Source organism: Epinephelus fuscoguttatus, linkage group LG14 (assembly GCF_011397635.1).
Source record: "Epinephelus fuscoguttatus linkage group LG14, E.fuscoguttatus.final_Chr_v1".
NCBI classification, from domain to species: Eukaryota; Metazoa; Chordata; class Actinopteri; order Perciformes; family Serranidae; genus Epinephelus; species Epinephelus fuscoguttatus.
The window spans coordinates 33979301-34005956 of NC_064765.1; the positions used below are offsets into that span (position 1 = coordinate 33979301).

Consider the following 26656-nt stretch of genomic DNA (forward strand, 5'->3'; position numbering starts at 1 on the left):
CTTTTCTTTTAACACATTATTTCATTAAACCAAATATAATTAAGGCTGTTGCAAAGCAGTGGGTCGGGGCTTGGCATTTTCCTTCTTGGAAGATTTTCCAAGAAGAAGGAGTAAGAGTTAGTAGATAAAAGGAAGAGGAGGAGGACAAATGAGAAATACGGGAGGGTCCATCAGCAGAACTGCTCGGATCATAACTTTTTCTATTAAAAATATCTCAGATATCATGTGTCTGTGCTCCACATAGCACAATGCCTGAGCGGAGGGCAGTCTGAGGATGCTGTGTATCGAGTTTGGTGATGTTTAAGTAAAAAGTGTAGGAGGGGATAGGTTTAATGAGTTTTACAGGTTTTGCAAAAAACAGTGAAGAACATCGTAATTCCTGCCATATCCAGGTGTATAAAAATTCTGCTCAGTGGGGCCACATTTTGGTGAAAGATGCAACATTGTAGCACATACGGTTGATTTTTTTTAATGAATTTTCAAAATTCTTAAATTTAGACAGTTGATGTAGCGCCACCATCAGGACTGAACCCATGTGCAGAGTTTGGTTTATTTTTATGCAGGGAAGGCATTCATTTACTGTCTAATGAAGAGCATATTAATTCTGGTTTTGGTCAAATCTGACACAAAGTACTAGTGTTGCACGGTATACTGGTACTAAAATAGTACCGCGGTACTAGAGTATTCCAAATGGTACTATACTGCATTTGGAAAATACCGGTACTTTTTAAATTGATTCAATTCATTAATCTATTTAATTCATTTATGCACACAAATGCCTTCCTTGTTCCTATTGGAGCACATATTCACAAGTGGTGTGTATGACAACACCTATATCAACATTCGCAGCTGGTGCATGTGAAAAAAGACAAGAGAAAGTCTGCCTCGCAAAGGGAGACAACACGAGACAACACAAACTTGGTGAAACATTTGAGCAACCAAACCGTGACGTCTGTATCGAGGTACTTACCAAACCATGATTTTTTGGTACCGTTACACCCCTACTATTTATTGTTCTAAAGGTTTGTATCAAAAAGGACTTTTCCTTAGGAATAGTACCGAAGAGTATCGAAAAGTATCGAAATTGATATTGGTATCGGTACCGAAACAAAGATTTTGGTATCGTGACAACACTACAAAGTACAGTTTATTACATCTTACTAGTGTGCAGTAACATAAAGAGCGATAGCGGCACAGTCTGTGGTGTGATGAGGTTGATTCAACCATGCAAAGGTAAGTGATGTGGTTCCTTCACCAAAATAATAAATAAATAATAAAAACTTCAATTTATGATTTTATAATCTCTACGTTATTTTGGTAAATTATCACAATAATCTTACTTTATAATGACAAAAATTTGGCACAGTGGTAGAGGGTCATGGGAGGATGCGAATGAAGCAATATTACATCAATTGGTCTAAGGGGGGCGCTATAGCAACCAATTGAAATGTCAAACTTTGAATGGGCATATCTCATGCCCCGTATGTCGTAGACACATGAAACTTTGCACAGAGATGCCTCTCCTCATGAGGAACAAATTTGCCTCAAGAACCCATAACTTCCGGTTTATAGATTTTCTGCCATTTTGAATTTTTTGAAAAACACTTAAAATTGATCTCTTCCTAGAAAGTTTGACCGATCTGCATGAAACTCGGTGAACATAATCTAGGGACCAATATCTAAAGTTCCCTCTTGGCAAAAGTTGGAAAACTTACTAAAACTGAGCTTCTATAAGGCAATGAATATTGTGGAGGGCGTGGCTCATCACATAAAGGTGTATAACACATCAAGGGTTTCACCCATCACCACGCAACTTTGTAGGCATATGACCACACATAATCTGAGGGGACCCCTCCATTATTGACCCCATCAAACAAAATGGGGGCGCTAGAGAGCTCATTTCTTATCTAGGCCTAACCACCATATGGATTTTTACTAAACTTGGTAGATATGTAGAACAGGACACCTCAAGGTGACTGGAGAAATTTAACTCTAATTGGCAACTGGGTGGCGCTATAACAACAGAAAAATACTTAAAAATGGTTAAAATGTGACCGATCGCTGTGGCTCCCCCTGTGGCCCAATGTTTGTTTGTTTTTTCTAATTTTTGGTGTGACTAAGTCATGGTATGGTATGCTGTACATAATCACGGAAACTGTCAGTGTGTCATTCTGTCAGTCAGTCATTCTGTCTGTCCCACGTTTTTCTACTCACTGACGTGGTCAATCTATGTGAAACTGCACAGAGGCATTGAGGATTGGCATAGGTAGAAGGTGACAAAGCTACCAATGGGTATGGACTAGTTTTAAGAATTATTTAAGTTTTTATCTCGTGAAATTAAGACTCCAGAAATTCTGAATTATCAGAATAATACTCCCTTACCCAGACTGTTGGTTTTTTTTAAATTTACCTACACTGTTGTACCAAAGATGAACTTTTCTTTTTTTCCCTTCTTTTTTTTCAACTGAGCAAACTAGCCTACTGGTAGCTTGCTCCAGATTATGTCAGCTATTTCAACTACTAAAATCAAAGTACAAATTAGCAAAAATAAAGGCATGAGTTGATTTAGTATTTTTACGATTAAACCTTCTTCACAGGTTAGTGAGGGACGATGAGAACAGTGTGCAATCTGTTTTTTTTTTTTCTAGTGAAGGCCTGTTCCCTCAGGCCTGTTCCCTCCAAAATATACTTGAGATATGCACCCTCATTATGAATTTTAATTTAGTTTACTTTGTCATCTAAAACCAAACAAGTTGCGTGCATCATGGTGATGAAGTGCTTTATTTAAATAATATCTAAAATGGTTGTTCCAATCCAGCCCTCATTTAATTAAAAATATTTTGGCAAGAGAGTTGGCTGTGGGCACATTGAGACAATAATGAATAATGTTAGTATTTTAATACTTAAACACAGAATTTGTTGAGTTTTCAGATTTTCACTGTGACTGTATCTTACTGACAATGTGTCTTTGTTGTTGCTACAGTGTGAGGCAAGGTTTTTGTTGATACAAATGTCCAATCATGTATAAGTTTCTCCTCTCCAAGCACTCGTGCAACTCAGGCGTTCTCCTCCTCTGTAGGTGATTAGAATCCACTAAGCTATGACGTCAGTAGGCTCTCTTGACATTTAAATGACTGATAAAGTTTTCTTTTTTAGTGCACCCTAGTCCTGGCACCTTCCTAATTCATTCACATGCGTTCCAATAATTATGCTTACTTCACCTCTGAAGTATCAATATTCATGAAGGAGAGTTTGACTGATGTGAAGAACAACACTGTGGCTCAAGTTCCCGTTTTACAGCTCCGCAGTAGAAACAGGTGCATTGCGAGTGTAATCCACTTTGACAGCCTGATAGTTTTCTATTTCCTGCCACCTCACCTACTCTCTGCAGAGCTGCGCTCGAGACTTAACTGAAACATTTTGTTCCGGGTTGACATAAATGGAGCAAAGGATAATAATTTCTTCAGAAATGTAGTAATTACTGGTGAGGAGCTGACAGGGGTCTGTATGCGACATGTTGTAGTGCAGCAATGACGTGCAGCTCACTTTGCAAAGGTAGGCAGTTTTTCTCTGCTGTTCACTCTTGACTACATTCCAGCCAGAGGCTATTTCAATGCTCAGGTAATATGTTCAGCCATTTTGAACTCAGGGGACAGCAGGTGATTTGGTTCTTTTGTGATGAACACACCTAGCTGTACTGTGTGTATTACGCTACAGGGGCTACATCAGATTGTTTGCTGTTATTTTGAGGAGTTTGGGGATTTTGTGCTGACAGATAATCTTTAGCTGCAGGAATGATTCACTGTTTGATGTTGCTAAAGCTTCACTCATTTGATCCCTAAGCTTGTAACTCATTAGATAATGCGTAATGCATCTGTTCTTCATTAAGTGTGGTGTGATTTGCATTTAAATGTGGCACTCTTCCAGCTACTAAAACTTTTGTCAACACATTGTGCTTCAGGACCTTTAGAATGAATGCTTTTGATGCACTGCCATCAGTCTCGGTGGGGGCTTCATTAAACCTTTAAAGTTTGAACCATTTTAGAAACACCTGAAACTTGTCCCAGTCTGGGGTTTTGTGCTGTGAAGCCACAATTTTTGCTTTATTACCAGTAGTAATAAAAATGAAATGAATCTCTGGATAAATATGCTTTGGTGTGCTTTGCCAAAATTGTTACAAGTTCTAAACCAACCATATGTGCGCCAGACTCCATTCCAGGCAACCTTACAAAAGCTGATGGCTACAAGAATGCTGTCTTATCAGAATCATCAATAAATCTTTTTGTTCTGGTTTTGTACCCACTGCTTTTAAAACATTGGAAAAGTACCTAACCTCTGTTCTCAAACTCTAAGCCAGTACAGACAGATTTAGAATTTTGCCCTCATGGTCAAACTGTAAAAAAAACATGGGCTCTGAGTTCAAAAGGAACCATCTATCTAGTAGCAGTTGTCTTCATGAGTTTTAGTCTGGGTTCAGATGTAAACACTCTACCGAAACTGCATTGACCAGGTTAGCATACCACTTCCTAACTAACTGTCACAGATTCTGATCTTACATCTATCCTGCTATTACAAGATCTGAAGGCGGCATGTGACACTGTAGACCATGATGCCCCCCAAGAACGTCTCGGGAGCTTCGTCAGTCACAAGGGGCTGGTCCTTGCCTGGATTCACTCATATCTGAGTAACAAGACACTGTTGTGTACAATAATACTGTATCTTCCTGCTCTGAGGTTGAACACAAATCCCACAGGGATCAGTACTTAGACCACTTTTGTTCTGTGTGTACATTCTACCAAAGCTGCCAAAGTCCTTACAGTATCGAACAAGTTTGATTATAAAACACCTGTCTTGATGTCTGTGCACTCAATCCAAACGAGGTCTGATTTAAATTGACTTACAAGGCATTAGATAGACTGGCTCCTTCCTTCATCTCCAGTCTCCAGTTACTCTATACACTCAATCGTTTCCTTAATGTTCTCCTATAATAATAAAAAAAATCTTTCGGGCATGCAGCCATTGCTCACAGAGCTTGCCTTCTCTAGAATGAACTCTCCAGGAAAATTTGGGAATCTCGGTTTAGAATTTGTATTGTTATTTACCTTAGTTCCTTTCCTGTTGTATAAACGTCTTTTTGGAAGTTATTATCTTACTTGGGATTCTGCTTCTTAAAGAACTTGTGTCTCAGCAAGATGTATGAAAACATGCCCATGTGTTTATCTGTAGTACTGTAGGCTTGATAGACTACTGTAACACTGTATTTACAAGTCAGACAGCTGCAGCTGATTCTTTTTACACACCAATGTTCTGCTGGGAAACCTTGGGTTCTGGCATTAATGTGGATGCCTCTTGACGCCACCCACCCAAACACTGTTGCAGACCAAGTAAACCCCTTCATGGCAACGGCAATCCTTGACGGCAGTCCCACCCTCAGCAGGACGATGTGCCATGCCACACTGTAAAAACTGCTCAGGAATGGCCTGAGGAATGTGACAAAGAGCTCAAGGCATCAACTTGGCCTCCAAAATCCCCAGATTCCAAACAGATCGAGCATCCATTGGACGTGCAACTACCCTGCCTTGTTACCCACAAGGGCTCAGAGGATCTGCCACCAACGCTCTTGTGCCAGACACCACAGGACATTTGTCCATTCCACGACAGGTCAGAGCCAAGTATAATCCACAGTATGACCTCTTAGGATCAGTACCAATGCACCCCATGAATGCTTGATCGGATTGCGATCTGGGAAATTGGGGGCCAGGCTGATACCTTGGGCTCTTTGTCACATTCCTTAGGCCATTCCTGAGCATTTTTTGGGGTGTGACAGGGCACACTGTCCTGCTAGGGGGGTGCTGCTTATGTGGAATGCCACTGTCATTAGGGGGTGTATTTATTCGGCAACAGTGTTGTAGCATCAACATGAATGCCAGAACCAAAGGTTTTCCAATTGTAATGAGATGATCAATGTTATTCACTTCACCAGTCAGTGGTTTTAATGTTGTCACTGACTGGCACATACTGCCTTGACTTAGCTTTGCATTTTTTTCTTTGTAAAGGGTGTCCTTGCTGTTGTACACTAATCACCCATTATTTCAGTTAGTTATACAAATCCTTTAAGCCATTGTCAAATAGAAAACTTTGGCACAAAAGAGGTTGAATGAGAGACACTGTTAACAAGAGGCACAGAGTGGCCTATCAGACGTAATATGAGCAGTAGACTGCTAATATAGGAAAACAAGTGTTGGCCATTATAGTGATAGTGTATTACTGTAAAGTGCATTCTAAAGTAATTTGAAGTCCTGCTTGCCATCGTGTGTATTGCCATCATCAGGAAGCACCCATAACCCCAGAGCACAGCTTTCAAAAGCAAAGCTGTTTTCATGCCACATTAACACATTTATTATTGCTATAAACCAGGCACCTTTAAGCTGCAATTTCAGCTTCTTCTAATGCTCATTATTGACTACGAAAAGGCTAAATGCACCTGTGTGTTTGCCACAGTCAGAAGCTCATACTGCAGGCTCAAGGTTTTCAAAAAATCCATTATAAAGAGCTCACGGAGACAAACCGCTGCCAAGATAAATGTAATCCATCAATTTAAACAGCAAGTGTATTTTTCCCTAACACGCCCTCATAACACCACAACACATCAAGAGGCATTGTTTGTCCATCTTTTTTTATCCACTTTGGGTCCGTTTTTTTCTGGACCCACTTGTGTGTGTGAAGTGTGGAAAGGTAGCAAAATATTTTCTTTTTTGTTTGTTTCCTGTGCATGTGTCTGTATACAGTGAAAACAGAAAATTAATGCTTATGACCTCATATATTGTCATTATACTGCCAACTTTATTTATTTTTTTAATGCCTTCATGCCAGTGATAGCTGTGGCACAAGGCATTAGTTTTCAGATTGTCTGTCTGTACGTCCATGCATCCATCGACATCCATCATCCATACATTTGTCCATCCCGTTCTCTTAAATGGGATATCTCAAGAACACCTAGAGGAGATTTCTTTAAATTTGGCACCATTGTCCACGTGGGCTCAATGATGAACTGATTAGATTGTGGTGGTCATAGATCAAAGGTCAAGGTCACTATGACCTTGTTTGTCCATTTTTTTTAATGCAGTACCTCAAGAACACTGTGAGGGATTTTTTTATAATGTGGCATAAGCATGGACTCAACGATGAACTGATTGAAAATTGATGGTCAAAGATCAAGGTCATTGTGACCTTGTGCCGGTCTCATTCTCATGAATACAATATCTCATGAAGACCTTCAGGGAGTTTTCTCAATTTTGCTACAAACATCCACTTGGACCTATGAATGAACTAATTAGAATTTGGAGGTGAAAGGTCAAGGTCACTGTGACCTAACAAAACATATTTTTGGCCACAGCTCAAGAATTCATCTAATTCAAATTATGACCAAATTTCACACAAATGTCTAATAGAATAAAATGATGAAATGATGACATTTTAAATCCAAAAGGTCAGCTTCATTGTAGCATCATAATGTTCTGCAAACACACAGAAGGGGAGACATTTGGTCAGATACTGAATTGGCGACACTAATATTGAAATCGTGCTGATTGTTTTGATCTTATGTGCTGCTGGTGGCAAGATGTGTGTCATCAAATGCATCCATGGTTTTATTGACATGGATGTAAACTGTAACCGTACGTTCAAACCAACAGTGACCAGAGTTTCCACAACGGCAGAAATCATTAATTTTCATTGAGAGCCCAGTGACTTGGGCGTCTTGGGCAACCTGGTCGTCAGCTGCTCATCTTGGGCGACCAAAGCGACCGGAGCGGGTCCGGTGAGGAGTTAAAACTTGTTCAAATTTATGGTAATGGTAATAAGCTCTGACGCGGTTCGGCCACAACCAGTTGGAATGCTGACGTGCTTCGATGAAGCGGGTCCCATGCAGAGAACAAGCCATGTAACTTTGGGTCCTACAACACACTCCGACAGTGGATATTGAGAAGTTGATTACTTGCGTTCGCGCCCACTCTGTCCTTTATAATGTGTCGCTGTTCGGTTACAGAGACCAAAATAAAAAGAGTGAGGCTTGGGACTGCATTGTCTTGTGAGATTTAAAGTGTGTAATGTTAATAATAGAGGAGAGAATTGCAGGCTAATGTTGTGATGTAGCATGCAAGCCTTCCTTGCTTGGTTTGAATGGGATGACAAACAGCAAAGCAAAGCATCTGACTGACTTTTTGACTGGACAACAGCAAGCAGCAACTACGCTACTTTCAAGCCAGTAGTACACTTTGCGGCTCCTTTAAATTGACAAGCATGATCGAACGTTCGCATGATTCACGTGATGAGTGACTAGAGCCCAAAACTGCCACAAATATTTTTGACAGTTGTGCTTTTTTTTTTTTTTTTTTTTCCCAAGATATTTTTTGGGGCATTTTGCCTTTAATGGACAGGACAGGTGAGCGTGAAGGGGGGATAGAGAGGGGATGACATGCAGCAAAGGGCCAAAGGCTGGATTTGAACCAGGGCCGCTACTGCAACAGCCTTGTACTCGGGGCGCCTGCTCTACCACTAAGCCACCGACGCTACCAGTTGTGCTTCTTGAGCGTCCGCGAGAAACTTTGCCTCATGCGCTGAGGCATACAAATTTTAGGTTTAAATATGGGGCATTGTCTCATTAAATATGCCCTAATTTGCCTACATTTTCATAACCAAATTCTGAACATTGGTTTAAGCCAGATCCAAAAGTCTTGTTTCATTTTGACATATTCAGAGTCAAAGGTTTTGGCAGAATCTTTTTTCACACAGCCATATTAAGTCAATTTTGCCTTTTTTTTTAAACAATAAAATGATATTTAAATAGAGCTCTAGATGATGTATCAATAAACCCCTCTGTTAAAAACTAACTTAAATGAACACCTAAATGAGTATTCCAGATGTTCTCTCTCCACCAGTCTGAAAAAGGACATGATTTTTCATTGAAGCTACATACTGATGTAGGAAAAAAAGTGAGGGTAATTGAACATTTTGAAATATCAAAAGCAAAAATATGTTCAGTTTAATACAGAGCTGGCTCATATCTTAAGTACATAACCAGAAACACTGGAAAAAAAAATAATAATGTGGCTGTCACTGCTCTGGAGCCTCATTTTATAGCCATTGTGGGAGGCATACACCACCTCCCACACAAAATTGGTCTGTAAAATCTGTAAAAATAAACTTGATGAGTAAATGTGCACACCTGTAGGGAAGCTCTGACCCATGCCGACAAACATTTTGTAGACAGGGGAAATTGGCCATGCAGACGGTGAGTTACTGGATTGAAGCAACATTGTAGAAATTAAATCATTATACACTGAACAACTTAAACATAACACTTTTGTTTTTGCTCCTATTTTTTGCAGGTTTAAGTTAAAGATTTAAGACTTTTTTTATGCACTCAACAGATATCTCTCTCATCTTGATCACAAATTTGTTCAAATCAGTATTCATGAGCACTCCATCCAGCTGGCTGGTGTGGCATATCAGGATGCTAACAGGATCATTACTACACAGGTGTGCCTTGGGATGATCATTTTACTACCATAGGATGTTTCCAATGCTATTTCCCTGAATTTGGCTGTACATCCAACTGGCCTCAGAACAGCACATGTAGGTTGGGATGAGGAACTGCTGTCAAGTCAAGACCCTGGTGAGGACAATGAGCATGTAGATGAGCTTCCCTGAGATGGTTTCTGATGGTTTGTGCAGAAATTCTTTGGTTGTGCAAACCAGTTGTTGCATCAACTGTTCTGGTGGTAGTGAGGCCGGATGGATGTACTAATTAATGGAAACAACAGTGGGGTCAACTTATGGTTGTGAAATTAACATACCGTTCAGAGGTAACAACTCTGGTTGACATTCCTGCAGTCAGCATATCAACGGAACACTCCCTCAATACTTCTGACATCTGTGGCATTGTGGTGTGTGATCAGACTGCACATTTTAGAGTAACCTTTTGATACCAAAGTCTTGGATCTTTTACTTGAACCTGTGAAAAATGGTAAACGTTGCTGTTGAATTTTTGTTCAGTGTAAGTAAAGCCTAATTTGATTTAACTAATTCAGTTTATTTTAATTAGAGGTGTATGGCTGCTTGTATGCAAATTGTCCCAAGATAAATTTTGATATGATTTGCTGTCTATTATTAAAACTGACTTGACATTGATGTGACTACTTAACTTTATGTCACGCAACACTTGGAGATCCACTTTCATAAACATTCAAACCAGCAGTGTCACTTCTGCTTGTGCACACACAAACATTGGGTATGTTTACATGCACACTAATGTTCCACTATTTTTCTGAATATGACACTATTCTGAATTTCATGTAAACAGCATATTCAGTTTGGATATTCTGAATTAGGCCTCACTCTGATTGTAGCATTTTCTGATTAAGACATGTAGAACATGCCAGTATTCTTTGGGTTTAATAGCATTTTATGGATATATATGCAGGGGTTAGATACAGGGCATTCAGAATATGTCTCAAATAGTATTTTTACTGCAGTTTGTGACACATGGTGTCTGTTCAGTTTACAGTCAGCTCTGTGTGCCATCATGGATACGTTGTACACCAGGGGTGTGCAAACATTTTTGAATGGGGGCCAGATAAAACAACGTGAAAATACCTGGGGGCCAACTGATTCTCGCGGCAAATTGTTTTAAAAAAAAGAAAAAAGTGAGACAAATGCAACCATTTTTATCTTTTTAATGAACTATTACTATGTGATGCCTGTCTACAAACTGTATGATAGTCCTATATGTGAGGTGAAGGGTAAAAATGGGAAGTGATCTTGCTCGATTAAACATTATTGTATAAAGGGCCACATATGGTATATTTTGAAAGTCAAACTGAGGGCTGATTAAAATTGGTCTGCGGGCCACAGTTGGCCCCCGGGCCAGACTTTGGACATGCCTGTTGTACACAAACCTACTGATAAAACAGTTTGCAAGGCTGTGGGGTAGAGATGCATGCCCAAACACAAGGCCCACATTACTGGTCAGATGGAGAAACACCTCTACTTTTAAACATAATGAGAGACTTGGATATCAACAGGTTTTTGGATATGCGCAAATATTGTAACACTAACCTTTTCAAGAAGGTGGTTAACAAAATGAAAGTAGGAGGCTTGGTTGCATGGTCGAACAAGTCTGGCAAATCTTTGAAAACAATCCTGGCACAAGCGGCGGCTGACGTGATAAATGACATGTTAGGGCACGGACTACCGCGGCTGCATGTAAACAGGAATATTAGCGGAATATTCATTTTCATTAGCCATGTAAACAGCTTAGTAAGAATATTGTCTTTCTGGAAAAAAAGGCAAAAACTGTGAGATTTTGTGCATATAAACAGTCATTTAATGTGGCTTTTCACAGACATTTATAAACGAGGCCCCTGCTGTCTGTTCCATTAACAAATAATGCCCCCTTGCTGAGATGAAGCAAGGGGACTGGTCTCTGCACATAAAACAAAAAGTTAAAATAATTGATAGTGGTACATTTGATAATTGGGCACACAAATGTGCTGCTGTTTTTAATGTATTTTGGAAAGTTATCCTGTGACATCAGGTAAGACAAAGCTGGAGTAAATAAACAGTGGTAGCTTCTGAGTGTATACAGTAGCAAATCAGGCCTTTCATTAGTCAGTAATGGTGCAGGTGTTATCTTTAAAGGAATTTTTAGTGTCAAAAGGATGTCATTTTGATGTCTACATGCAGTACAGCTGATTAACCCAGGTTAAGAAAGGAATTCTGTGTTCCTGTATATGGTGCAAGTGTTGGCATCCACACCACCTCCTTAATGATCAAAAGCAGCTTGAAGCTCATTGCATATTTCGTGTATTCCACGCAGGCTCCATCACCACCTTCGCCCTCAGCTAATGAACCAAAGTATGAGAAGCGCTGGCTGGATGCCGTCTCCCTGCCCTTGTTGATGGCCAGAGTCTCCAGATACAAAGCTGGCACAGATAAATTAAGGTAAGGGTAATCCAGCATGATATAATTCACCTCTAAGGTACACAGTTCACTGAGCACAGTTGTTGGCTTAGCAAGCACTTTCCATTAAAGCGAGAGGACGTTAATGCCAATATCTATGCACGGGCATAAACGGCTTAAAAGGTCACCGCAGCTGTGAGGCCCGGGCTCAGAAGGTGTGACTGTGAGAACACTGGTCGAGCTTGTAAATGCATTTGATTATTATGGCTGTCCTTTTTGTATTGATTTTCATGTGTACAGTAGTTTCACAGTTTTTTCCTTCAGAAGCTTTTTTAATCAGTACTTTTATTTCTAAACTGTGAAACAAGCAAACAAAAAAGCCTAGGAGGTGTATTGTTTGACAGAAATTACAGATGGTGCACCAAACATTTGGTAGTCATAACTTAACGATCCCATTTAGCTTGCTAATATACAAGGCTCAATCATATTCAGTCATTCCATCTCACTCCTGTTTGTGCTTGTTAGATTAACAAGTAAGGGGTTATCTTTGGGTCTTAGAAACCAAGCCAATGCAGAAGTGCCTTAAATCGGCATTCTTTCCAATGGCACACCATGGGTGACTCCACTAGTTGCATAAAAAGGACGATTGTCGTCTATGAGAAAATGACTCTACTTTTCACTTGATTTATTACCTCAGTAAAAAAAAATTCTAATGAGTATATAGTTTAATTGGTAGTCTCAAGTCTTCTTCAACAAAGCATGATTTTTATTTTGTTATGGTCCCGTTTAGGCTAAAATAGATGATAAAGCAGGGTTAGCTTTAGGGCATGGCTAGCTTGTGATTGAAAAGGCAGTGTCTATGGGTTCTCAGTCCAGCCCAATCACTAGAATAAATTTTGGCATTGTATGTTTCTGCAAACCACAGATTTGTGGTTAAATTTGTACATTATTATGTAGTGCATACATTAAAACTTTTCAATAACCATGGAGTTAACATGTGGTTATAGGTTTAGGCACAAAAGCCAATTGGTCATGGTTAGGAAAAAAACAATGTTTGGCTTAGAATACCCACTCTTGGTGGGCGTATCCTAGCTAGAAATGCAGTGTTGTCTCAGTAAAAAATAAATTAAGCATAGCATTAGTTCAGGCAGGACATGTTCAGCTCACATCCCAGCTACATCAGCTGATCTCAAACAGCCCAGTCAACTGATGGATCAGCTGATTGATCACATGATTCCTTTCTATGCAGCCAATTAGCAAATCTCATTCAGGGCACCCTATTTAATCTGCTTTGGCCAGCCCACTGTTGCTGCTTCCTCTGCAAGCCGGTTTGCAATCTGCCTCCACCTCAGCTCCTCCTTTTCATGTCTGACTTACTAATGTCATTTCTGTTCATCATTGATGCTGTTCTATTCTGTTCTGTTCCTGGGAGGTCTTTGCTGCTGCCCTCCTGCCGTAGGCTTTCCATGTAGGTACATGGAAGGGCAGGGAGGTTTGCTCTCTCAGCCTTAGGCTTTCCTTGTATGTGTGTGGAAGGAAGAGAGGTGTGCTCGCTCCCCCTTAGGCTGTGTAGGCCCACGGAAAGGTAGAGAGGCCCCAGATTAGAGCAATTCCACCAAAGATAATACTGCAAATGAAAATAAGTTTTCTTTGACTAAAGTGGTCCTTAATTAACTGCTTTTAATGGCAGTATTCCCGGTGGAAAGACAACAACTGGTCGCTAAAAAACAACCACTTTTGATGGCAAAAAACGCTGCTGAAAACGCAGCGACAGTTCTGTAACAAACAACCAGCTTTACTGTTGGTTGGTTTCGAACAGTGGTCTGCAGCTTGGCAGGCATCACACCAAGATGACACACCATCCACCATCCCTTCCATCCTGTGAAGATGAAGTCAGCTTATATGCATGTTATCTTGGCTCTGTCAATTTAGAAATGTTGCTCTGATTTGTATGAAATGTACAATTGTAATGTAGCCATGGTGTGCAAGAACATAGAATGCAAGCATTGTTCTCTAATGACTGGTCACTTCTGGCTCCAAAAACCCAAGATGGCGAAGGCCAAAGTGACAACCTCAAGTAGTCCACAAACCAATGGGTGATGTCACAGTGGCTACATCCACTTCTTTAATACGGTCTATGCTCATGACAGTCACTAATTACAGAATTGTTGTCAAAGTCTGACAAGGAGAGATTAACAACATTAGAAAGAATTTTTTTTATCATATTTTATATTTGGGTAACTTTCCTGGTTTAAATCCAACCTTATTGTAACCATTTGGTTTTAATAATGTACTGATATTCAAAGTTAAAGTGCAGTAAAGTGTTTATGGTTGGAGTAACTATGGATAGTTTAATTAAAGCTTTCCTAAATTATTATTAATGTTGGAAATAATTTACTGTAGACAGTTTTCTTCATCATTTCTTTCACTCTTGCTGAGCAGAAGTCTTTTACTCTTGAGGGTTTGCCTAGCTGCACAATTTAAGAATTGCAGGTACATTATGATAAATAAATAATGCACTGCTGAGTTAATTAGAAATGTTTATTACACTTTTTTATTGGATACCTCATTGGGTATTATCCAATTTAAAGTCATAGGCAGCTGCCTATGATAAGAGAAACTCACATTCTACTGCAGGAGGAAATGTTACAGTCAATTTCAGCACACCAGCTCCAGTTCAACACTGTTTTTCAAATAAGTCCACTTAAGTCTGCTGAAATTTAAACCTGTGGTTACTGTCATTAGAGTACAAGAGAATGGAGGAGAGGGCTCCAATCAAATGTTGGATCATTGATAATGAAAGACATTATGGTAATTATAACCGTGATAACATTTATCATAATTACTACCATCATGGATAAATAGATTGACATGGTTATTGTATGATTTTTAAAAACATCAAATGGAACCGTATAGGTACATAAAAAAAAAAAAAAAAATACAACTTAATGTGATTGATTTATAGCTTTTGAGTCAGTGCAACAGTACAATATATAACTGTAGAGAAAAGGTATTCTAAAACAAAACTACTGAATACATTCTCATCATCATAAAGTCATCTACTGTGCAAAACTGTGTCGCCATTTCATCAGACCGAATATGCCAGCCTGAAAAGGTGTGTTTTCAGAAGGGATTTGAAAGTGGAGAAATAATCAATACTGCAAATGTCTTGTGGGAGAGAGTTCCAAAGGTGGGGGGCAGACAGCTGAAGGTTGTAGACCCCATGTTAATAAAGTGGGCAGATGGTTAGGTGAGTTGGATTGCAGAGGAGGATCTGAGAGTATGGGAGAGTGTGTAGATATAAAGTAGTTCAGAAGGATACAGAGGGGCAGTGTTATGAAGGGCCTTAAAGGTGAGAAGCTGAACCTTGAAATCAATATGATATTTAACAGGAAGCCAGTGAAGCTGTTGAGGAACAGCAGTGATATGATCTCTGGAGGTAGTTCTACTAATGATACAGCCAGCTGAAGCCTGGACCAGTTGGAGTTTATGAAGACACTGAAGACCAAAGAGGACAGAACTGCAATAGTCAGTATGGGATGTAACCAAAGTGTGAATCACAGTTGGGGTGCTTTCCAGTCATTGTAAGTGACTATTGTGAAGGCAATTAATATTACATGAAAGTATGCTGATCGAGTAACATTGTTGATGTGTGCCTCAAAAGACAACATACTGTCCAGGATGGCACCCAGACTCTTAAGGCTTGCACATACCCTTAGCACTGAATGTCAACGGACGGCTGTGGTCACACGGTCAAGCACACAGTCCTATTCATAGTATAATTCAGGGTCTGCGTCAGCTCGTCCACCCACTGCTGACATCTGGTGAAAGTGAAGCTAAAGCACAGTTCAGGCCAGTGACAAGACGAAACCCTTTGAGAACATTGCAGAGAAAAGTCGCAGCGGTGTAAACTGGCTGACCTGAGCTCGACTCAAGCTGGCTGATTTTGGTTTTAGAACAAGATTCACAGTGTGCCCACATTGGATGGTAGGTTGCTGCTGCTGCTGCTGCTGCTGCTGCTGCTCACTGTATGTGCCTTTGGCAAGTAGTTGCCTGTTGCAACTTGTCTTATTGCAGTTTTTTGGTCTGAACTGGGCTTACGAAGATGTTGCTGGGTCTGGAGTAAATAGAAGAACGTAAAACTAACTTTAACATGGTCAGGTAGCTGTGGCTGGCTTGACTCAAGTGATTTGGGCTTGATTGGAGTTTGGAATGAAATTGGAGCAAGTGCAGTTGATAAGCTTGCTCAGCGTATGGTCCACATGGTCACAAAAACTGGGCTGCACACTGATGTCCGCTTAAGGGGCCATGGGGACCCCTGTCGACATGGGTGGATGATGACACTTTCGTCACCTGGACCAAAACACCCCACACAGACATATGCACGCAGAAGCTATCAATTAGCCCTACTTATGGACTGGATGATCATAAAGTAAATTAAAAACTCAATATCAAGTTTAAAACATATCCACTGTCAAACAGCTGCTATTTATCCATAGCACGGTCCATATCACTGTCTGAGGAGCGCTCAAATACCTCAGGAAAGACTTCCTCTCTGCCCCCAGGCTTTATTTGGATAAAGCACCATCACTGTAATACTAATTCTGCCAGATGTTAAGTCCAATCAACAGTTTAATGACTGCTTGGTGTGGAGTGAAATATTGAAGAAATGTATTGATGAGATTTGGAGCTTAGTCGCACTAAACTCTAAACAACCCAGTGCTGAATCAGGAATAGCAGAGTTCAGTCAGAGAAGCCCTGGAGGCAGAGAGCATGTCAATATCAGAGTCTGCTCTACAAAACATGGCTGACAGGGTGTATCAGAATGCACAAACACAGATGTTAACAGGGGTCAACATCTGAGAATCTCTGACAAGATGATCTCAGAAGAACATGGTCAGACTGGTTGGTGGTTGGTTAGTTGGATAATTTATGATAATCTTTTCTGTTCTTATTCTAGTACCATAATGATCTGTGGCCAAAGGAAATGCGATTATATGAATGACAGATACAAAATAATATGTCATGAAAAACTATTTGAAATTCATGAAAACACAAACTGAAGGGTTGTTGTGGTTTTATACCTTAAACACTGAACATTCTGTTGCCTTTTACATTTGCCAGAACACAAGTGAATTTTATCCCTTGTTTGTTTACATGACAGATGAGAGATGACAGTTGTGAGATTAGGGGAGAGGGAGATGGGCAATGACATGAAACAAAGGACTCCAGCCGGATGCCAAGTGGATTCATTGTTGGCACCTTAACTCCTAGGCCACAAGATTTTTTTTTCATGAAATCATAAAATATGTAGGACATTTGCTCATCACAGTCAGGGTGGAAATAATCCTCTGCTGCTCAAACATTAGGTCTGTTTGAGGTCAAGTGCTCCTTTATTCCTTTTAATCACAGATCTGTCTTGTATAGTATTATTCAGTTAGCAAACTGGCACAAGAAAGTTCATTCTTATGTAGTTACTAGTCCATACCCATTGAGTGCACAGTTGCCCACATACAGTTTCACATGGTGTGTGTTTGGGATACAGGTCATAGGAAATTACAGATTAAATAGTCAACTGAACACATTAAGAAGAGCAATGTATTCAGACAGAGTTTTTGTGACTTTGATAGTACGATTGCTTTATTGAAAGTACAGTAGTACCATTGCCAATAGTGGGATAGTTAGTGGGCTAAAACTGTACACTAGTAGTTGAGGTAGCACGTTGAAAGGAAGATGGTTAAAGTTTTTATATATTGTATTGACTTAAAAATGGGGTGCACTGGTGCTGTAGTTCACATAGGAAAGGTGCGGCTAGCCCTTGTTGCAGCAGCATACCATACTATGACTTAGTCACACCAAAAATTAGAAAAAAACAACATTCGCCCACAGGGGGAGCCACAGTGATCGGTCACATTTTAGCCATTTTTAAGCATTTTTTTGTTGTTATAGCGCCACCCAGTTGCCAATTAGAGTTAAATTTCTCCAGTCACCTTGAGGCGTCCTGTTCTACATATCTACCAAGTTTAGTAGAAATCCATATGGCGCTTAGGCCTAGATAAGAAATGAGCTCTCTAGCGCCCCCATTTTGTTTGATGGGGTCAATAATGGAGGGGTCCCCTCAGATTATGTGTGGTCATATGCCTACAAAGTTGCGTGGTGATGGGTGAAACCCTTGAGATGTTATACACCTTTATGTGATGAGCCACACCCTCTGCAATATTCATTGCCTTATAGAAGCTCAGTTTTAGTAAGTTTTCCAACTTTTGCCAAGAGGGAACTTTAGATATTGGTCCCTAGATTATGTTCACCGAGTTTCATGCAGATCGGTCAAATTTCCTAGGAAGAGATCAATTTGAAGTGTTTTCCAAAAAATTCAAAATGGCAGAAAATCTATATAACCGGAAGTTATGGGTTCTTGAGGCAAATGTGTTCCTCATGAGGAGAGGCATCTCTGTGCAAAGTTTCATGTCTCTATGACACACGGGGCATGAGATATGCCCATTCAAAGTTTGCAATTTCAGTCGGTTGCTATAGCGCCCCCCTTTGGCCAATTGATGTAATATTGCTTCATTCGCATCCTCCCATGACCCTCTACCACTGTGCCAAATTTCACATGGATTGACCAAGTCAGTGAGGAGAAAAACGTGGAACAGACACATAGACAGACTGAGTTTTCGTCATTATATTGTAAGATAGTCAAAAGCAGATTCATTGGACCTTTTGCATTTAATTCAGTAATTTTATTTTCAGATTGTTATTTTAAAACAGTTAATGTAAGAAACTCATGCTTTTTATTCTGGAACTCAAATTTTGTGGTTTCACCTCATCCTAAAATGGACATGTGCCCAGGGTGAAGCTTGTTAACAAATAAATAATGTGTTGTGGGGCTTTTGTTTATCAGGTATTGTGTTCTCTGATGTATTTATTTATGTGTTATATCTCTATCAAGACCTCTACACCAGGACTTAATACAGTAAAATTTCAGGCAAAAATTAATACATTTAGTGGAAAGAAAGGCAAAATTAAACTGTGCGATCTCACACTCTGAGGGGACAGCTGGAATAATAGATAAATGGATAAAGGGAACTAGATACAGCGTTGGAGGCGGGGCTCTGTTCATTCCTATCAAAGCTGCTCAGTGGCACATGAAGCCAATAAATGTAAACTGCAGGGTATGAAATTACCCGGATGATCGGCACTGCTTCCACACTGTGGAAGGGCTTTAAGACATTATGTGATGGATGTGAATCCACTGTTTGGCCTTTAAAGGGAAATTGGCTCTAAAGCCCCTAGATTTTAAAAATAAGAAGATACTGGATGCTAAGTTGGTGCCTATTCATTCCAATGGAGTTGCTCACCTGGCGCATACGGCAAAAAAGTTTTCTAGCTTTCGAGGTTAACTTCTGCGGTATGTGGCCCACTGAAGATGTGCAGTAGTGTTTTGCCTGCTGGCCCCTCCCGCGAGTTCCCGCTCAGCTCATAAACTTTATATTGTGATGATGATGTTTTAAAATCACTTTTCTCAGTTTGAGGAAAGTTTTACAAATTGAAAACCACCATGGCTCAAAACTTAGGAATGAAAAGACTCACAATTGACTTCGTTTGCAGTTTTGAGGTTAACAGTTTTAAAGATGTTTCTTTTACAGTGGTGGTCTATAGCGACAATGCTTTTTGGTAATGCTTTTGGAGTTTACCGTGAGTGGCCACAGGGAAATATTGGCTGCAAGGCTGAGCTTCTTTTCTGGGGGCCTGGGATGGACAGCTAGAGAAATCAAAATACAGGAAGCTATCTCAGCTCATTAGCTGCATTGCACCATTCACTTTTATTTAACTGTCTCTTTTGGAGTAAAAACTGTTCGACAACATAACAATGGTTTGCAGATAGTTATGAGAAAGTACTTAATGGTACAAATATGTCTTAAGAATACACTGTGTATTCCTTTTAGCAACCAAATTAAGCAAACGAGCGAATACGTTTGCTAACTGGCTGTTAGCTCAGAAAGCTTTATTCTCTCTCCTCAATAACTTTTAATGTAACACAATGGTGTGCAGTGACAGGGAATAAACAGGACAGTAGAGAGGAAATAGAGAGGAGCTCTTGGAGCTATTGTGTCTGGAGTGGCTGGTTAGCTCTCCAGCTACAGCAGTTTACCAACTAGCCCTGCTAGTCACAACTTCAGCTTCTGGCCCCACATTTCTCTTGACCTCTCTGACCAATGCATTTGTCAGTACGTATTATGTATGTGAAGCTTTTCTAATTTTGGTTAATAAATACATTTACAGGCAGCTGAGAGATAAAAAGCTTTAAGCTTCCTTTGAGTAACTTAAATTGTTGAAGAGTATCAGCTGTGGTCACTGTTATAACCCAGATCCAGGGAAGAGCATGAGGAGCTACCATTAGAGTTGATGGGAATGTATTGTTGACTCATCTAATGTTGATGCGGACTCTGCAGACCGTGTTGTTGTTGTTGTGCCTGTAACATTATAGAATGTTCTAGTGATCCTTGTCAGTCCACATGTTCCCAGTTGAGATGACAAATAGTTTTTCTCAAAGTTTTTCTCTCAATTACCCAATTTAAATTCAGTCCAGGAAGGATCTGGGGAATTGTTCTTTTGTTCGTGTTAAAAAAAAAAAAAAAGCAGAGTCTGAAAACAAGGCCACATGGATAGCTGACAGTGACACAGCAGAGAGCAGAGCTTGTTTCCTTCCTTTGCACAGATTCTCCTGAGGTGTCATTCCAGCTCCTCAATCTGACAGTGAGGAATTCTCAGCCTTTTGTTTAAACTGTCAAAACTGACATACTTGAAAAGGAAGGAAACTTGCAAATGAGTATTTTCTTATCTAAAAGAGTGCAGTCATGCATACAGTAGTAGCCATCAGTTACATTGAAATAAATTAAAAGAATATGATATTAGACTTCTAGTCTTCCAGGTTTCCAGTCCTCTATTTTTATTTCAGCTGTGTTACCAGGTATTCTTATCATGTGTGCAACAATTCAGAAACAGTTGCTGGCAATGAAACTCTCAGGCCTCAGGCTCCCTCCAAGAATGCTTATTAAATATCTATCAAAAAAAGTAAAATCACACAAGGAAAAGCAGAGTCTGAATCCAACACATCAAATACTGCAAGTTAAAATAAATTCAAGTTAGTTTATTTACATAGTGCGATTAAAAACAACCAGAGTTGACCAAAATGCTGCACAAATTAAAGTGAACTGCACAACAATGGCAAACTAAATAACATCAGTAGCACAAAAAAAAGGCACAATAACAACAATAAATAGCAATGGAAAAATACAAGGCAATACCATGTCTGTGCACAAATCTAAAACAGAAACAGAAAGCAGCTTGTGAGATTTATTTATAAAAAAATAAAACATTATAAAATATTAAAACCACTAAGAGCACCCAAAGGCCGTTGAAAAGATGTGTGTCTTGAGTTTTGTCTTAAAAGAGTCAGTGGCTGGAGAGCTGCCCCACCACAAAGGCAGTAATAATACATTTGTGCATACAGTGTTGAAATTGAATAAGCTGAGTGTGATGTTAATCTAAACAAAAAATGTAATAAGGAATGGAGTAAATGTATATGTAGCTGTGACTGACGAGGAGGTAGAGCAGGTCGTCCATTAAACGGAAGTTGGCGGTTCGATCCCCGGTTTCTCCACATTTCGAAGTATCCTTGGACAACATACTGAACCCCAAATTGCTCCTGATGGCTGTGCCTGAGGTGTGTGAATGCATTGATTGTTCAACTCAGTCAATGTGGTCTCATTTCGAAGTCGTTGAATACCGGCAGTTGGGCAGTGACTTCAAGCATCAGACGCCAACGAAAATAGCTGTTCTTTCACATCGGCATGAAACTTGGCCAGCCGCTGTTTAGTGGTGATTGGCGGCATTGGGGGAAACGCGGTGGGACAACAATGTAAGTCAAGGAGGTGCAAGTCTGAGTAGGGTGGGTAGGAGGGGTGGTGGATGGATCCAGCAACCACCGACTTGTACCTGGGAGGCCAGTGTTCGCTTCCAGTACAATTGTAAAGCCAAACCCTGTTCTTTTTTCATAAACCCAACCGCATTCGCTTGGTGATGCACCGACATTTTGAAAGAGACTGTATGCAAACTGTACATTTCCTGGTTGAAGCTGACATGACATCACAGAACGTCAACAACCAATGCATCCAGGGTACCTTGCACGTCATATCTCAACCCACCTCCCTCTTGGGAAGAAGGTCCAACACGGTGATGCGCTGGACAGTTTTCTCGACTCTCTGTAGAGCCTCACTTTTACATGAGGCCCTGCATGTGCACCGCTTTCTCTCTCGCTCTCTTTCTGGCTCTTGCTGTTAGGGGTTTTCTTCCTATGTGGGTTGCCTGAAGTAAAACAAACTGATCAAGGATCAGATTTCATGTTGCAAAATCTTTGCACAAGTGATGAAACAACTTGACATTACTCACTGCTGTTCAGGCATGCATCACCCAGAGAGTCATGGGTGATTGAACATTTTTAACAGACTCTAAAGTCATTGCCTTGGATTTAGTATCTGGAGTTTAACAAACATTAGGGTGAGGGGGTCTCCTTTTCCCTGTTTGCTAGGTGGTTCGGGACTCTCTAAGCCTCAGTCGGGCCGAGCTGGTGTTTGTGCATACTGTGTGAGGCCCTTTCAAACTTTTGTAAGAAAAATGGCTGGCTGAGTCAAAACGTAAAATTTACAAGTAAATAATGTCCATGAAGACATGGTTTTGGATGCAAAATAGAAGTTTCAGGAGTCTTGGTGTTATTGCCTCCTCCTGGTTCTACTCTGCAGGCGCGTTACAGCAGTTCCTCTGTGGTTCAAAAAAAGCGATTGAACGAGACCACATAGTTGCCACTAAAGAATGTTGTATCATATTGACATGCCGAAACCCTGCCTGGATAGATAATCTGCCCCACTGTCTTCTGTAAGGGAAGAGGGCAAACTGTTTTGGCCCTGTCCAGTGCTGATCCCACTGAGACACAGGCTGCTTCAGCATTGTCTGATGTTGATCTGGTTGAGGATGCTTTTGGTCTGTCCAGTGCTAAGAATGTTTGAAAAATTCTGATACATTGTTGAAACTTCTTGTCAAGTGTTTCCCACATTTAATTCACTACCAATGTAGAATGGTGTGTGTTTAATTGAATCTCACAAATCTCTATTTTCAGATGTGCTGACTCCTACTTTATCTCAGTGCTTGGTTAATACAGTCTTATTGGGAGTATCAGGCTGCAAAGCTGAACTGGACAGTAGTGTTTGGGAGGTTACAAGATGCAAATCTCACACTGAACCTTGCAAAGTAAGAGTTTGGCCAGGCAACGGTGACGTACCTGGGCAAAGTTGTAGGTCGGGGGTACCAATGCACTCCAGGGTTGAAGCTATCCCATCTGTCCCTGATCCTGTTTACTGATGTGAGCTACATCGTTGTTTTGGTTACGGCAGGTTATAAAAGAAGTTTTTATTAAACTTTTCTGCTGTTGTGGCTCTGCTTATCAATTTATCGATCCCCAAAACATGTTTTTCACTGGTCTCAGAGCTGCAAATGTGCGTTTTAGTGTGTAGAAGTTTTGTTAACTATGGCTCCAGTGCTTGCTGCACCTCTTTTTAACAGCCCATTCAAACTTTCTGTTGATGTCAGTGATGCGGGACCAGGTACTGTCCTGCTTCAGGATGGAGATGATGGTGCAGATCATCTGGTTTCGTAGTTCTCAAAGAAATTTAACTGTCATCAATAGGTGTTTTCCACTATTGAAAAGGAGGCTCTTGCTGTTGTCTTGTGCCTCAAACAAATGGAAGTTTATGGCAGCTCTGCAGTGTGCCTAAAGTTGTTAATACTGACAGCAATCCCCTTGTGTTCATTAACGACATGCAGAACTCAAACCAAAGACTTGGGCGCTGGGCACTCTTCATTTAAACCTTCAACATGGGGGAGAGGCAAGTCAGGGGTAGAGAAAATGTTGTGGCTTACATGTTCTTGCATTGTTAGAATTTTGATTTGTGAATAAAAATCCATTACACTCCTGTTATTCAGGAATCTTAGTGTGGGGGTGTTGCGTGTGGTCCTGCATGTGCAGTACTGCACAGCGCTTGTGGGTGTGTTTTGTTTTCTCTCTGTCTCTCTCGCTCTGGCTCCCCTCTATCTGTCTTCCTCTGTAGGAGTGGAGCACCTGAAAGCAATTAAACATCAAGAGAGAAAAAGAGGGACCCGAGGAGCTGAGTGTGGGAGAAACACACACCTGACAGCCGACAGCACAGCTTGGGGACTTTTTCCTCCTTTTTTCCCCCCTCCACAATTGTTTTTCCTTGGCTTGGGTTAGAATGTGGAGTTTTGCTTTAGTTTTTTATTTCAGTTTGGGCTGGAGATCACTGGTTGTCCAGTTATCTGGTTTTGGTTTGATTTATTTAAGACTTACTTTTAGGAAGTTTAGGGAGATGAGCCGGGTACAACAGTCCACTGGGTGGCTGGCTCAGTGACTTCCCTATCTTTTGTTCTTTTTGGCCAGCTCTGTTTTTTTTTCTTTTCTTTAGAACCTTTAACATGCCTTTTTTCCTCTTGAGAACAATGCTCGTTGATTTCTTTGTAAGTGGTTTTGGCATCATTTTATATGTTTCAGTCTCCAGCAGAGCATGCAGTCATTTAGCAAGCCTGTAACACTTAGGCCTGGGGCAGTGCAACTGCCATATCAGGCAGTGATACAGTGTTCATTTTGACAGCTATTTTAGATTTAGTTTTAGTCTTGAGATGAAACTGCTTATTAGTTATAGTCACATTTTAGTCATTTTTATCTTTCATAGTTTTAGTCGTTGAAAATTTATAACATTTTAGTCGACGAAAATTCATGACATTTTAGTCAATGTTTTGTCATTATGTTATCCATATGTTTATCATCTTTAAACTAATCCAGTTAGGCTAATTCATGTATCAAAAATTAGAATCAAGGTGACAGGTTGTATAAAAATTTCAATTACAAATAATTTCTACACAAGTACAAACTGTCATTTCTCCAGCAGTGTTTGACAGCTTTATGAGCACACACTTACTGAACATCATTTGAAAAGTTCAACATTTTTTGACACCACAAATAACTAATCTGAGACAACAACTGAAGTCTGAATTCTTTTTTTATCTGCAACATTTTAGTCTGGAGGTTTAAAGTTGTGTCCTCTCACAGAGTTGGTGATTAAAACTAAGCTTTGAGCTGTCAGAGAAAACTCTGCTAAATTCAGACTGTTTACTTACAGCACAGCTACGCTCACAGATAACTGGGCCTCCTACCTGCCTGTCAAACAGCATCAACCCATAAACCTTCCCGAGTCCGAACTGAGTGGAGCTAACTGGTAACAGCCACTGCTGCAACTAACAAACTCCACAAATCTATTCAGCAGCTCCACCATCCACAGTCAGACACACGGCTGCTTATTTATTGCTGAATTACAGCTCATAACTCGCACCAATGGCTGACGCTGCTCCATTGTGAGTGTATTTGTTACATCCTGGCGCTGACTATTCTCTGGAGTTTGCCAGCCTGACGTTCATGCTGCATTTGAAGACAATTGCAAGCAAGACTGTTATTGGCTTTCAATGTCCAATAGTCCACCATGAATGTTTTCGTCACGTCTTGTCTTGTCTGCGAAAATGAAGCAAAGATTTCATCTTATTTTTTATAATCAAGGTCTATTTTAGCTCGTCATCATCACATTTTCATCATAGGAATAAAGGTCGTTGACAAATAATTTTCATCATAGTATTCGTCGATGAAATTAACACTGGTGATACAGCTGGTCAGAATACTCTCAATGGTGCACCTGTAGAAGTTGCAGAGTATCCTGGGGTACATGTTGAACCTCCTCAGCCTGTGAAGGATAAAGTCATTGTGTTGTAGTCTTGGTGATGGTCTTTCTCTCGTGAGTCCAGGTCAGGTCCTCACTGAACCTGAGGAGCCTGAAGCCACTGACTGACTCCATCAGTGATACAGCTGATGACAGTCATGTTGTCAGCAAACTACATGATGCTGTTGGAGTATGCAGCCCTGAGTGGCTTCAGTGTTGAGAGTCAGGGTGGAGGATGTGGTGGTGCCTATCCTCACAGCCTGGGGTCTGCACATCAGGAAGTTCAGGATCCAATCTCAGTGGGCGATGTTTAGTCCCAAGTCTCTAAGCTTGATGACAAGTTTAGAGGGTACAATGGTGTTGAACACTGAACGCTGTCTATGAACAGCATTCTCAGGTACGTGTTCTTCTGGTTCAGGTGGGTGAAGGCAGTGTGGATGGCTAGGGTGATGGCATCGTCCATAGATCTTTTTGGCCTGTATGCAAACTGAAGTGGGTCCAGTGAGTCAGGGAGGTGATGAAGGATTTGACGAAGCACTCCAAGATGGTGGAGGTGAGTGCAACTGTATGGTAGCTGTTCAGGGAGAGGGCTTTGGTCTTTCTGGGTGCAGGGACAATGTTCGTCTTCTTGAAACATTAGGGCACTACAGATTGGAGCAATGAATGGTTGAAAATGTCTGTGTAGACATCAGACACTTGATCTGCACACACTGTGAAAGCTCAGCGAGGGATGCCATCAGGTCCAGATGCCTTTCAGGGGTTAGTCCTTTTAAAAGATCTGCACACATCTACCCTAGATTTTACCAGTGGGCAGTTGTCCTGGGCCTTTTGTACTTCTTCAGCTGGGGAGTTGTTTC

General features: G+C 40.5%; 1 protein-coding gene across 1 annotated transcript in view; it reads left to right on the forward strand.

Annotated features, from left to right (window-relative positions):
- The window catches only part of sntg2 (syntrophin, gamma 2), a 158879-nt gene that overhangs the window by 71584 nt on the left and 60639 nt on the right, over positions 1 to 26656 (forward strand). The window contains exon 9 of the mRNA XM_049595365.1: positions 11879 to 12003. Coding sequence (XP_049451322.1) covers positions 11879 to 12003 — 125 coding nt within the window. The remainder of the gene's footprint in view (positions 1 to 11878; positions 12004 to 26656) is intronic.